The following is a 13,435-nucleotide window of genomic DNA, read 5'->3' on the forward strand; positions in this document are numbered from 1 at the left end:
TTTTTGGAGCAGCCACAAATGCACAAGAACTGGGGCATGAGGAGGAAGGGAATTGCGAGAAGTGTGAGTCGTGTGTTGGGTCTCCTTTCTTCGCCCTCAAAGTGCAATCTTAAAGATTTGAATTCCTTTGAAATTCCTATTTGATGACTGACAGGTGGTGCTTCTTTGACTCCGATGGCCCTGGCAGAATTGTGCCAAGCTCTAAACACCAGTAAAATCTCATAGCAAAGCCCCTGGGATGTAACCCCATGGCGGATGGTCCCCTAATTCAGAGCGAGCCAATCTCAAATTCTTACCTCCTTTGGGCATTGGGGCTGGGCCAGCCTGTTGAGGAAGCCACGTCCCCGGGGTCTTCCCTGTCCAGTCTAACCCTAGTGGATGCCTAGCATTGCTGCTGCTGTCCTGAAAGTCCCCAGCAATCCAAGTCCCCAGAATTATCCCTATTGATATCGAAGAGGAAATGATAACAGCCACCAGATGGCGCCAAATTGCATTTGGCCCCGGGGGTGCGTAGCCAACCCCAACATCACACTGGGAATAATGTGATACCCCCACCCCCTAATCATAGGTACCACATCGTGCTGTAAATCACAGCAAATGATACGATACTGTATTTGGCCGCGTTGTCCGGTTTTGATTATCCACACCCAAGAAGGAAACTGTGGGTAGCTAACAAGGAGCAGTAAACAATCCAAAGGCTCAGACATTTGATGTTGGAAAGTGGCACTTCATTTCTTTGGAATATAGGTGGGCTGAATGTCCTGAGAACCCATTTCGAACAAAATACAGCAAGTCCCCTACATAGGAACGAGTTCTGTTCCTAGAGCGCATTCATAAGTCCAATTGTTCATAAGTCCAACAAAGTTAGCCTAGGTACCCAACTAACACAATCGGCTACGTAGTACTGTACTGTAATAGGGTTATAATACTTTTCACACAAATAATACACACACAAAAAAAAAAAACACAAAAAATAAAGAAAAGGGGGCTTCCCTGGTGGCGCAGTGGCTGAGAATCTGCCTGCTAATGCAGGGGACACGGGTTCCAGCCCTGGTCTGGGAGGATCCCACATGCCGCGGAGCAACTAGGCCCGTGAGCCACAACTCCAGCCTGCGCGTCTGGAGCCTGTGCTCCGCAACAAGAGAAGCCACGATAGTGAGAGGCCCGCGCACCGCGATGAAGAGTGGCCCCCCGCTTGCCACAACTAGAGAAAGCCCTCGCACAGAAACGAAGACCCAACACAGCAATAATTAATTAATTAATTAATTAACTCCTACCCCCAACATAAAAAAATAAAAAATAAATAAAGAAAACATTTTTATTCTTACAGTACAGTACCTTGAAAAGTACAGTAGTACAGCACAACAGCTGGCACGGGCACATCTTTGAAAGTTCGCAATGTAGGGGACTTACTGTAATGAGTTCACATTGTAGGAGAAGTCATAAAATGATCTAGTTTCTTAGATTCGAATAGATAGATTGATTCTATCCTAATGATGGTCCCTCCCCGGCCCACCCACTCTGGTCTGCAGCTGAGTAACTGACACCGAGCATTATCCCCTTCAAATTTCCTGGGAAGCAGAAAGTAGCTCCTCAGTGGTTACAGTGCATGAAACTCAATCAAGTGAGGGGAAACATCAACCATGCACGTGTCTGCATCCCTTGGCTTCCCTGTGGCTGGTGGGATAACCTGAGCCCGGGCTGGTCCTGCTCCAGCTCCGCCTCCGCCACCGCTGTGAGCCTCCCTCTGCTGGTCCCAGGCTCATTAGCTAAAAGCTGCGGAGTTTGGAGTGTGTACTGCTGAGCTCTGTTCATATTTAAAGATGTGTGATTCACGCACAGCTGAGATGGAAGGTTTTCCTGGGGGAGACTCTGCCAGCCCCAGGTAACCGAGAGGAGGCTACATTTCTATTATTCAGGTTACCCTCACCTCCAGAGCACATGTGATACTGTAATGTGACATCTGTGCGTTTCTTTTCCTTCAACTCTTGGGCAAGCCCTGGGAAGTAGCCAAACATTTCTGTCCCCATCTTTTATGGTTAAGGAAATTACACCAAATCACAGAGCAGTGGAACAGCAGGGCAGAGAAATGCGATCCTTCTGTTCATTGTTCGTTATAGGATGCTTTTTTTGAGTGACCTCAGGAAACACCCTGAATATCGAAGTGAGTATTTCATTCAGCGAGATGGCCTGAGTGACAACTAGAACCATGGGTAACTAGCTAGCATTGTGTGGTCAGGACTAGCCGATTTGGTGTTAACAACAGTCCCAAAAGGAAAGGCTGAGGGTGGGGCTGGAAATGAGGTGGGGGAGAAAGTGATGGAAGCACAATAGTTTGAACCATTTTCTAAGGGGACTCAACAAAAGTCTTTAGAAAGCTGGTTAAGGAATCATTCTTTACCAGGGGGCGGGTCCCACGTGGAAACTTCATTCTTTTCAATCTGTGTTTTCCTGCATCGTGCTCCACAAATGTGGAATGCTGAGAAGCAGTGTGTACAGCTTCTTCAAGACCCTGGGTTTATCCTCAGATGTTTGCAGAGAGGGGCTGCAGGCTGCTCCAGTGGGAACCTCCAAAAGGGGCGCCTCAGAACCTTGGGCTGATCACGTTGCCCTGAAGGACAGCGCTTTGGGGAGTGGGTTCCTACAGGCTACACGCAGGCTGATCTCCCAACTAGCGGGTACATTTATTTTACAGTAGGAGACGTGTGTGTGGTGTCCTCCCTCTCAGAGGACGGATCTGCTCGGAAACAGCAACACAATTCAGAACTAAAGTTTATAGAGTGAGCATATACCCAGAAAAAGGAAGGAAGGAAGTAAAGAGGGAGGGAGGGAGGGAGGAAGAGAAAGAAAGAAAAAGAAAAGGAGGGAGGAGAAACGGAATGAAGATAAAAGCAAGGTGCAAGAAGTTAAGACAGGGGGTTGAGCTCAGCCCCCCACCCGGCGCCCTGCTCCCTCCCCCTCCCCTTCCCCTCCCCCATAGGCACTTTGCCCTGTTCTTAGGATTAGAACACACAGGCTCACAACCTCTTTGCTTTCTTCTTTTTTTCAGTGTTCTTTATTGACCCCCAGAATCTTCTCCAATGAGTTACTTTGTTCAGCATTAGCTATGGTTAATATTTCCCTGAGAAGGCAAAGATTTCCCAGGTCTTTTCCGTGTTATACATTATCTCTCAGGGTGCCCTGTTGCCCGGGAAGATTTCTACAGATGGCTAGTCCTGTCTGTTTTATGTCAGTTCATATTAATCTCCATTTCAGAAACTTCCATCTCAGAGATCAGTGTTTTTCAGTCTCTTTCCCCATCAGTCGTATGGGGGTGTCACCTTAGAGGAGGCCCAAATATGCCCCCTAAGCAGGGATCTCACTTAGTCTATCAACAGACCTATTTTCACATTCAATGTCTTGGTGTGTTTCGTGGGCCCTAATTTCCAATGGATGTCAGTTACAATATTGACAATTAAAACCCATGCAGAAATCAGTGTCTTTGTTTTCGCTGTCTTCCAGTGTCATCTTGCATTACAACATATAAGAAGACACCACCTCCAGTCCCACCCAGAACTACCACGAAACCTTTCATTTCTATCACAGCCCAGAGTAGCACAGAGTCGGCCCAGGACGCCTACATGGATGGACAGGGCCAGCGAGGGGATATTATCAGCCAGTCTGGACTGAGCAACTCCACGGAGAGCCTGGACAGTATGAAGGCTCTGACAGCCGCCATCGAAGCTGCCAATGCCCAGATCCACGGCCCAGCAAGTCAACACATGGGCAACAATGCTGCCACCATCACCACCACCACCACCACCATGGCCACCATCACTGCAGAGGACAGGAAGAAGGACCACTTCAAGAAGAATCGATGCCTGTCCATTGGGATACAGGTAACAGCCTCCCTTTCTGTCCTTTGAAATAGGAGCCCAGGGAGTTCCCTGGTGGTCTAGGGGTTAGGACTCGGCGCTTTCACTGTCACGGCCTGGGTTCAATCCCTGGTTAGGGAACTGAGGTCCCACAAGCTAAGTGACTCAGCCAAAAAAATAAATAAATTTGTTAAAAAAAAAATAGGAACCCCAAATGAAGAAATGTACCCCCCCCCTTTTTTTTTTTCCAGAAGATTCACTATCTTGCCATTTTGGATGATGTAGCTATTGTAGGACCAGACTTTCAAATTACTGGCTCTGGACTCCTGTATGTTGTGAAATGTGATTTTAAAAAATTACGAAGGTGTTTTGTCTATAGACATTATCAGCATTTTTCCCCCCAAAAAATTCCAATCTTTTAAAATTGAAGAATAGTTGATTAGCAGCTTTTATTTTTGTTCTCGAGATTGAATGTGGTGAGACAAGGGGAGGATAATTAAACAAACATGAACACAATCAAACATAAAATGTCCTCAATTCCTAATGCACATTTTGATTCTCAAAAAAGGAGTGGGCATCCAAGAACAACGTGGATGATTGGATGGTGTTACAGTGTGTTCAACGCTATTGAGTAACCATACGAGAACAAAAACATGAACCACTTCTCACAGACATGGGAGTGATGGCCAGTGAGACCAAAGGGAAGGAGAGTGTGGAAAGCAATAACTCCCATCACAGCATCATGAGGAAAGAATGTGCACCAGGGTCAGCGTAATTGTGGGCTATTTAATCATGCATTTCATTAAAAAGGTAGATACTTCGGCAGGCTTCTCAGTTTAGTTCTCTGTTTTCTGTTGCCCAATGATAACATCAAACTGATTCTTGGTTGTTAGATGGGTTCAGCTTGGCTTACCCTGCTAGAAATTTCCTCCCATCCATGGAGAAGAGCCATTCTTTCCCCCCATTTTTGTTGTGCTGTACCGTTCTGCAGGTGCCCTTTGAATAATAACTTCCTGACGTGGTGGCCCATAAATCTATCCACGCTGAACCAACTCTAAGGCACGTCTAAGCACCAGGCGTGGGGTACATTTTCACAACGATGATGGATGTTCACCATCCATTCTGCAGGGTCCACTTTGAAAGGACAATTAAACCTTCTCTGGTAGCAATGAGTCAAATGTTTTTTTATAACCAACAGGTTACCATGGCACAACTTGTCAAGTTTCCTAAAAGAACTTGTAGCATGGGTGCTTGAGACCCAGCAGGAGGCCCCGGGCCTGAAGCCAGCCTCCACCCACCCTCACCCCAACCCCAGTCCCAGGAGTTAATTCCCTCCCACCGCCCAGAGGATTTCAAGGGGTGGGGAAGAGCAGAGGCCGGTCTTCTGTGTCCCAGGCAAATTATTAAATCTTCCTGAGACTGTTTTCTCATCGAACCCACGTAGGATTATTTGAAGGAGGGAGTTTACAAAATCCAGCTTTGTGTAAGGCTTTCAGTTTGGGATGATGAAAAATTTCTGGGGCTGGATAGTGCTGATGGTAGCACACTAATGGGAATGTACTTAATGCCACTGGAACTGTACACTTAAAAAGGGTTAAATGGAGAATTTTATGTCTGTTTCACCATAATTTTTTTAAAATTCCACCTTTCTTATCTGGCACATAATTGGCATCCAGTAATGTTAGTTTTCTTCTACTTCCTTAATGTTTAAATTTTTTTCTTTATTTTACATTATTTTTTCAATAGATAATATATTGCTATGGCTCAAAATTCAAAAGCTATAAAAAGACATACAGTGACCAGCCTCTCTCCCCCTGCTATTCAATAGCCAGTCAGTTCTCCTTTCCAGAGAAAATCAATAGAACCAATATTTGAATCTCCCTGCAGGGATATTTTGCACATATTCAAGCAAATATATATTTATTCCCCTTTTTACCCAGATAGTAGCAGCATATACCTCACACTAGTCTATATCTTGCCTTTTTTCACTTAACAATGTATTTTAAAGGTAATTATCTGTCTTACTGTTCATTTTATTTAAAAGTTTCTATCTATCTTAATCACCTCCCAGGTCTGCTGGTTGGTTAGGTTACTCTCTAAATAATTCTTAGAATAAAGCATTCCTATACTATATGACATCCAACTTATATTATTATTATTTTTACCCAGTAAGACGGAACTACTCTGAAATTCACAACTGATGTTGGGGAGAAAGTCTTTGTTTCAGAGACCACCCTGCTTCTTGAATATTTGGATACTTTAGTGAGCTAAAGAATTGTTCTTACTCTTCCTCCAATCATTGTTCACAGCTATAGAAATTATATGAGAGCACTGCGTTCATTATATGGTTGCCTCATTCGGCCTCTACAGCAGCCCTAGGGCATAGGTGGTGTTATTATCTCTCCCTCAGAAGTGAGAACCCAAGGTCACACATCTTATGTTGACAGAGCCTAGATTGTACCTTGACATCGAATGTGACCACATTATGCTGCTTCTTTGATGGAGAATAATAAGTAAATTTAAATTTAGGATACAAAATAGTCATCAAATTTCATTACACTGTAATCTAATTTAAATCCTAATCCCCCAAATATGTGATACTAGGACCTTGGGCTCTTTCTCACAGTTTACCTTTTTAGGGTCAGAGTTTTCAAGCCTTTCCCAACATTTTAAATTTAATGTATATCTAATAGTGAATATTATAATTATTTACTTTACAGCCTGTGTGAACTTAGGCCAATTACTTAATGGTTTCCTCAACTGGAAAATGAGAATAATAATAGTTGCTATTGCATCGGGTACTTTATATGTTATAATAAAAACTGATGGATAGGGACTTCCCTGGTGGCGCAGTGGTAAGAATCTGCCTGTCAATGAAGGGGATACGGGTTCAATCCCTGGTCCAGGAAGATGCCACAAGCCGCGGAGCAAGTAAGCCCGTGCGCCACAACTACTGAGCCCGTGCTCTAGAGTCCATGAGCCACAACGACTGAGTCCACAAGCCACAACTACTGAGCCCACGTGCCACAACTACTGAAGCCCGTGCACCTAGAGCCCATGCTCTGCAACAAGAAAAGCCACTGCAATGAGAAGCCTGTGCACCACAACGAAGAGTAGCCCCTGCTCACCGCAACTAGAGAAAGCCCGCGTGCAGCAATGAAGACCCAATGCAGCCAAAAAATAAATAAATAAAATTAAAAACAAAAAACTGATGGATACAATATATGTAAAGTTCAAAGCATAGTGCCTGGCATATTAAGGGCTCAATAAATATTAGGTTTGATTGTTATTATTAGTATTATCCTCCTTTAAATTTTTGATTAGCCAAAAACACTAAAATTACATCATCGGCCGTGGGCTTTCTCAATTTTTTTCAGGACAGAGATTTAATTAACCCTACAACATATTTAAAATTTTTGAATGTCTCTTCATAAATTTAAGTAGATTACCCTACATACTATATAAGAGAGGTGACATTTGTCAATATTTGGATCTAACTAAGGGGATTAAAGTCAGAGAGATAAATTTACCTGCAACGACTAAAGCTTAAGAAGATGACAACGCTTTGATGCAAATAAACCGTGAGTTTGGACAGGTGGGGCGAGCCTGGAACAGAGTACAACGTCCTTCATCCTCGGACCCCTGCTTCCTTTCTTTCTCCCTTTCCCGGTGCATTGAGCACCACAGTTCTTAAGGGGAATAGCTATCGTGCATCTTTCGAAAAAACTGCATTGGGTAATTTTGAAACTACCCCAAAGTGTAAGGCTGCAGCATCGTACTTTGGCTGACATCCTGAGCATTTTTAATTTCCATGAGTGTAGCCATACGGAATCGGTTAGAATCCCATTCAGGAAAAAGGAAGCCGTGCTCGTTTCTCACACAGAGGCAGTTTCATACACCAAATTGGTTCTACAGTAATGGGATGGCTGAGAGAGCAGAAAGGGATGCAGTAAGAGGTCACCCTTGGACTAGGGGAGAAGGGGAAAGGCGGGGTTACCAAAATTCAGGCACTCAGAGGAGAGGCCAGTATAGCCCATCCCAGACCACTGAGGCGAGCACGGCCGGCTGGTGCCAGGACTTGCAAGGGCTGGCGCTCGCGCTGTTGGGCTGCGAAAGGGCTGGGGTTGGAGACACAGCTGCCAGCAGAAGGTGGAAACAGGAAGGAAGCCCCCTTCCCTCCTCCGACCTTCCTTGGTTAGAACCTAATTGGAGGCCAGCGAGCAAGGAAGCCTGGGAAATGTAGTCTTCAGAGCCCTGGCCCCTGTGCCACAGAGCAGCTGGGTAGAGAAGGTGGGCTTGGGTCTTCCAGACAGTAACTAAGTCACCAGAATGAGGCACTTTGTCCGATTAATAAATAAATGTGCTATTTCCCTCAATGAGCACATGCATTCAAAAGCCCGTGACGGATGTGGTGAACATATGATCTTGGTTCACGTGTTCTTCTAGTGGGAGCAACTCACAGCACTAAATATGATTCTAGAATATTTAAAAATATGTATTTTTATATAATATGTCACCAAAACTCACATCAACTACTTTTTCTGGTGCTTTTTCTGGTGTTCTAGTCCGGGGTGAGTGGGGGAAGGATATGGATAAATGAATAAATGGAAAGCTATTCAATATTTCTATATGGGAATACTCCAAAGTGTAAAGATGGCAATTCTCTCAAAATTCATACAAATATTTAAAGAAATTTCAATGAAAATTCCTATGTGATTTTTATCACTTAGTCGAGACTGGGGGGAGGGTTTTGACAATGTGATGTTAAAGTTTATTTAGAAGAAGTTAATACCCCAAAATACCCTAGAGGTTTTGGGGTTTTTAATGAGTAAAATTTATTTTTTATTAAAAAAAATTTTTAAGTTTTTTATACAAATTTTAAATGTTACTTTCTTTCCATTTATAGTTATCACAAGATATTGGCTGTATTCCCCATGTTGTACAATACATCCTTGTGCCCATCTTACACGCAAGAGCCTGGGCCTCCCCCTCCCCCACCCCTATATTGCCCCTCCCTCCCTCACCACTGGTAACCACTAACTGGTTCTCTATATCTGTGAGACTGTTTCTTTTTTGTTCTACTCACTACTTTGTTGTATCTTTTAGATTCCACATATAAGTGGTATCATACAGTATTTGTCTTTCTCTGTCTGACTTATTTCACTTAGCTTACTGCCCTCCAAGTCCATCCATGTTGCTGCAAATGGCAAATTTTCATGCTTTTTAATGGTTGAGTAATATTCCATTGTATATATGTACTACATCTTCTTTATCCATTCATCTGTTGATGGACACTTAGGTTGCTGGAGTTTTTAAATTACATTTAAAAAAAAGAATTACAGGGACTTTCCTGGTGGAGCAGTGGTTAAGAATCCACCTGCCAATGCAGGGGACACAGGTTCAAGCCCTGGTCCAGGAAGATCCCACATGCCACAGAGCAACTAAGCCTATGCACCACAATTACTGAGCCTGCACTCTAGAGCCCACGAGCCACAACTACTGAACCCGCGAGCCACAACTACTGAAGCCCGCCCACCTAGAGCCCATGCTCTGCAACAAGAGAAGCCACCACAACAAAAAGCCTGCGTGCCACAACGAAGACCCAATGCAGCCAAAAATAAATAAATAAAATAAATAAATTTATTTTTTAAAAAAAGGATTACAAGAGGAAACTTGTCACAGAAAATATCAAGATTTATTACAAACTTATATCAGGAAAAAAAGAGAAGAAGGAGCAATAAGACCAATAGATCAATAGACCCAAAACACGCTTTTATATATGAGAATGTTTGGGTAAATATATATGGGTAAAATTTGGTATAAGATAAAGTTGGCATCTCAAACCAAAGAGATGAATTAGTTAATAAAAAGAGCCAGGTCAATTGATGATTCATGTGCAGAAAAAATATCAAATTTCTGTATCTTCTACACAAACATTTCAGGATAGTGGATTTAAGAACTAAATATGAAAAAAAAAAAATGAAAGCATAAAAACAAATATAAGAGAACTTTTGGTCTTTCCCAACCATAAAAACTAGATTGGCTACATAAGATTCTCTACAATGAAGGACAAAATTTAAAAGACAAATGATAAACTGGGAAAAAATATTTACAGTATATATAGCCAAGAAAGGGTTTAAGGGTCATAAGATATAAAGAGACCCTATAAAGAAGAAAATAAACAACTCAATAAGAAAAAAACCCCACAATAACTAGCAAAGGATATAAATAGGCAATTTACAGATAAAAATACAAGAGGCTAATAGATATTTTTCACCTGTGATATTAGCAAAAATTTTTAAGTTTGCCAATATTTAATATTGGTGAACATTTGGAAAATGGATATTCCCATACACTGATAAATGCTTTGAAGAGCAGTTTGTCAATATTCCTTACAGTTGAATATGCTCAGTACTTCCATCTAACATTTCTACTCCTAAGAATTTTTCTCATACAATATTTGCAGAATTGTTCTAAAGATACATATGAAATATTAATTATAATACTAACTGTAATAACAGCAGAGAGAAAATTACCCTGATGTCCACGTTGCTTACATAACCATTAAAAGGAGTATTTATGTAGCCAACAGAAGGATTGAGTTAGAGCTATATTTACTAACATGATAAAATGTCCAAAAGATAGCAGTGTTAATGAATAAAGCAAATTGCACACAAAAAATATATACTATAATCTCATCTGTGTAAATTTAGTATTAATAATCATTTTTATATATAATATATTCTACATATGTTAAAAGATGGTCAAATATGCATCAAAGGATTGACAGTGCTTCGTGGGGAACTTTTGCTTTCTACATTATATACTTCTGTGTTTTAGTTTTATACAACTTATGTTAAATTGCTTTCTATTTAGAAAAAAATAATTTATTAAAAACATAGAGAAAAAAGAGGAATAAATCTAACTGCTCTGAATAGTCATAAAATTTATTTCAAATTTGGGTTGGGCCTAGTCTGTCACATAAGCTATCAGTTATATACAGATACATTTTCTATATGAACTATAATATATGCATAGCTATTTAGAAACTATGGAGTGATATCCAAAGCCAATTCCTTAATTTAAGGGGAAAAAAAAATGAAGATGCTCTATAGTTATATTAATAAGGTTAATACCTAAACCTCCTAATGTCAACAATTCTAACTACAATAAATGAAATTTCTTCCTTCTTTTGCATTTTGTTATCTGAAAATTCAAAACTTTCAACAACACAATCCCATGAGGTGCTCCCTTCTAATACAGAGCTCACAGGTAAGTGCATCCTCACAAATCCATGCAGGAATCACAGACATTTATTAGGCACTTTGGAAATGAACAAAACTGCATTTTACTAAGATCAGCAGAGTCAAAGTGCATTATAATGAAGTTGCTCATCAAACATGTAAACATTGAACAAAAAGGTTATAAATCACAAAACATTCCAATAATATTATAGAGGTTTCTAATGAAATGTGACTTTGTTTTTCAAGCAAGATGACTAAAATAGAGCACCTCTACTTTTGGTTATTTCTTCAGGTGGATGATGCTGAAGAACCTAACAAAGCAGGGGAAAATAAAGCACCCAGTAAGTTCCAGTCCATAGGAGTGCAAGTAGAAGAAGAGAAATGGTGAGTCCACATGCATTTGTCCCCTTTCGTCTTGATGTTGGCAAGTATGGCACAAGTATTTTTTCCCTGTGATAAACCTTCAAAATTCAGTGTTATTTCCCATGAACTTCCGGGAGCATTCAGAGGGTGAGCCTGAGTCAATACTAGCTGATTCCTTCCTCTACTTTAATACTGGAGACCACTCCATTTAAATGTTAGCTAGAATAGTAGTGTTGGGGCCCAAAATATGCCTCCATGGCATGTTGATTATTTTGAATTAAAACTACTTAAGAAACAATCAACGCAAGAGGGATACTTTTACCCTCCTCTCTGTCTCCCTGAAAGCAGGAAATAAATTGCCCATGTGAAAAGTGCTCTCCTCGTCCTGGGAGGTAGAAAGACACCATTATCACCAGAGATAGGGGACTCAGGGCTGAGAAGCCTGTATACTTGTTACTTCTTTACTAATTTACTACCTAAGCCCAAACTTTGCTTAAATTCCTTACTAATTAAACACCCAAAGCTAAGTTTCTTTGTCCTGTCAATCCCTCTCATATTTATTGCTTCTTTGTCTAAAAAATATGAAATCTATCTGCTTTGGCCACTTCTTAGGTCCCATTTCTATGCGACCTCTATGTGCACACAAATTAAATGGGTTTCTTTTTCTCCAGTCCACAGGACACAATCTGTTCTTGTGTCTATTTTATGATTGGTCTAGCCACAGGAACTCAAAAGGAGAAAAGGGGAAATTTCCCCTCCCTGACAGTAGAATAAGTGGATCCCACTCACACACACATAAACACTGTGTGGAGTACTGCTGTGTTGCCAAACTATTCCTCTTCAAAAAACCGTCGCATTTTTGACTATAGACTTTTTAAGAGAAGAGGACTTATCTTATTGGTATTTTTATTTCTAGAGCTTAATAATGTCTCATGTTTAGTATGTGCTCAATGAATGTTGAATGAATGAACGAACAAATGAGGAGTAGGAAGGGGAGAAGACTCCCTGTCACTATCCAGAATCACCAGTTTCTTTAGATTGTTCTTTAAGATAAGCTTACTTTAGTCTTAGTATCTAGAAGTAGGAAATTTAGAGTTTGAGAAGATCACAGAATCCAGAAGCTGGAAAGGACTTCTGAGGTCAGTACATTCATTTTATAAATGAGAATTCAATCTGGAGAAGTATGTGAGTTTCCCAGTCAAACTGTGAGGACCATGATGGATGGAACTATGTTTTATTGATAGTAATACCCCCAGCTTCCAGACTGTGCTTTTCATATACTAAGTATGTAGTGAATGTTGGCTGAATGAAGTAAATCTGCAGTTATAGTGGGAGAAAGAACCCTATATTCTAAATCAGGATATCATTTCAACTTTGCCACTAACTTTTTATGTGTTAATAAGAAGAAATCAGTTGGATGTCATCCATCCATCCGTTCATCACCCATCCATTCAATAAACATCTATGGAATGTCTCCTATATACAAGGCCGCATGTAACATAAACTTAAAATCTGAGAATAAGTCATGCATCAGTTCATGGAATGGGTCCTATTTGACAGCCTCCTGTTATTGACACTGCCTTTGTATCTAAAAGGTTTTCAATATACATATATATAACATTTTGATGCTACTATATCTGTTATAATTATACAATGCTGGAAGCCCAGAAAATTGGTACAACCCTAATGTGGAAACTAATATGACAAAAATTAGCAATAATTATACAACTATCCAAATCCATTGACCCAGTAATTCCATTCATGGGGCTATCCTGAATGAAATCACTCAGTGAAAGGGAAAAAATTGTGGAACATTACCTATCATTGTAAAAGAAAAATGTCAAGCAATAAGAGAATGCTTTTGTAAATTATAGCATGTCACCAGGATAGACTATTATACAGCTATTAAATGTGATTATAAAGAAGATGTGGAAGCATGGGAGAAATTCCCATGATAGGATGTTAAGTGAAAAA

General features: G+C 40.8%; 1 protein-coding gene across 16 annotated transcripts in view; it reads left to right on the forward strand.

Annotated features, from left to right (window-relative positions):
- Positions 1 to 13,435, forward strand: part of DLGAP1 (DLG associated protein 1) — a gene marked incomplete at its 5' end in the record, with an annotated part of 323,664 nt that overhangs the window by 262,403 nt on the left and 47,826 nt on the right. For 13 of the 16 annotated variants that reach the window (XM_081253129.1, XM_081253128.1, XM_081253130.1 and 10 more), the window contains 2 exons: positions 3,502 to 3,878; positions 11,391 to 11,482. In XM_081253129.1, coding sequence (XP_081109255.1) covers positions 3,502 to 3,878; positions 11,391 to 11,482 — 469 coding nt within the window. The remainder of the gene's footprint in view (positions 1 to 3,501; positions 3,879 to 11,390; positions 11,483 to 13,435) is intronic. The other 3 variants (XM_081253120.1, XM_081253126.1, XM_081253127.1) reach the window with 1 other exon arrangement.

The sequence above is a fragment of the Mesoplodon bidens genome (genome assembly GCF_964165515.1).
Source record: "Mesoplodon bidens genome assembly, chromosome: 13".
NCBI lineage: Eukaryota > Metazoa > Chordata > Mammalia > Artiodactyla > Ziphiidae > Mesoplodon > Mesoplodon bidens.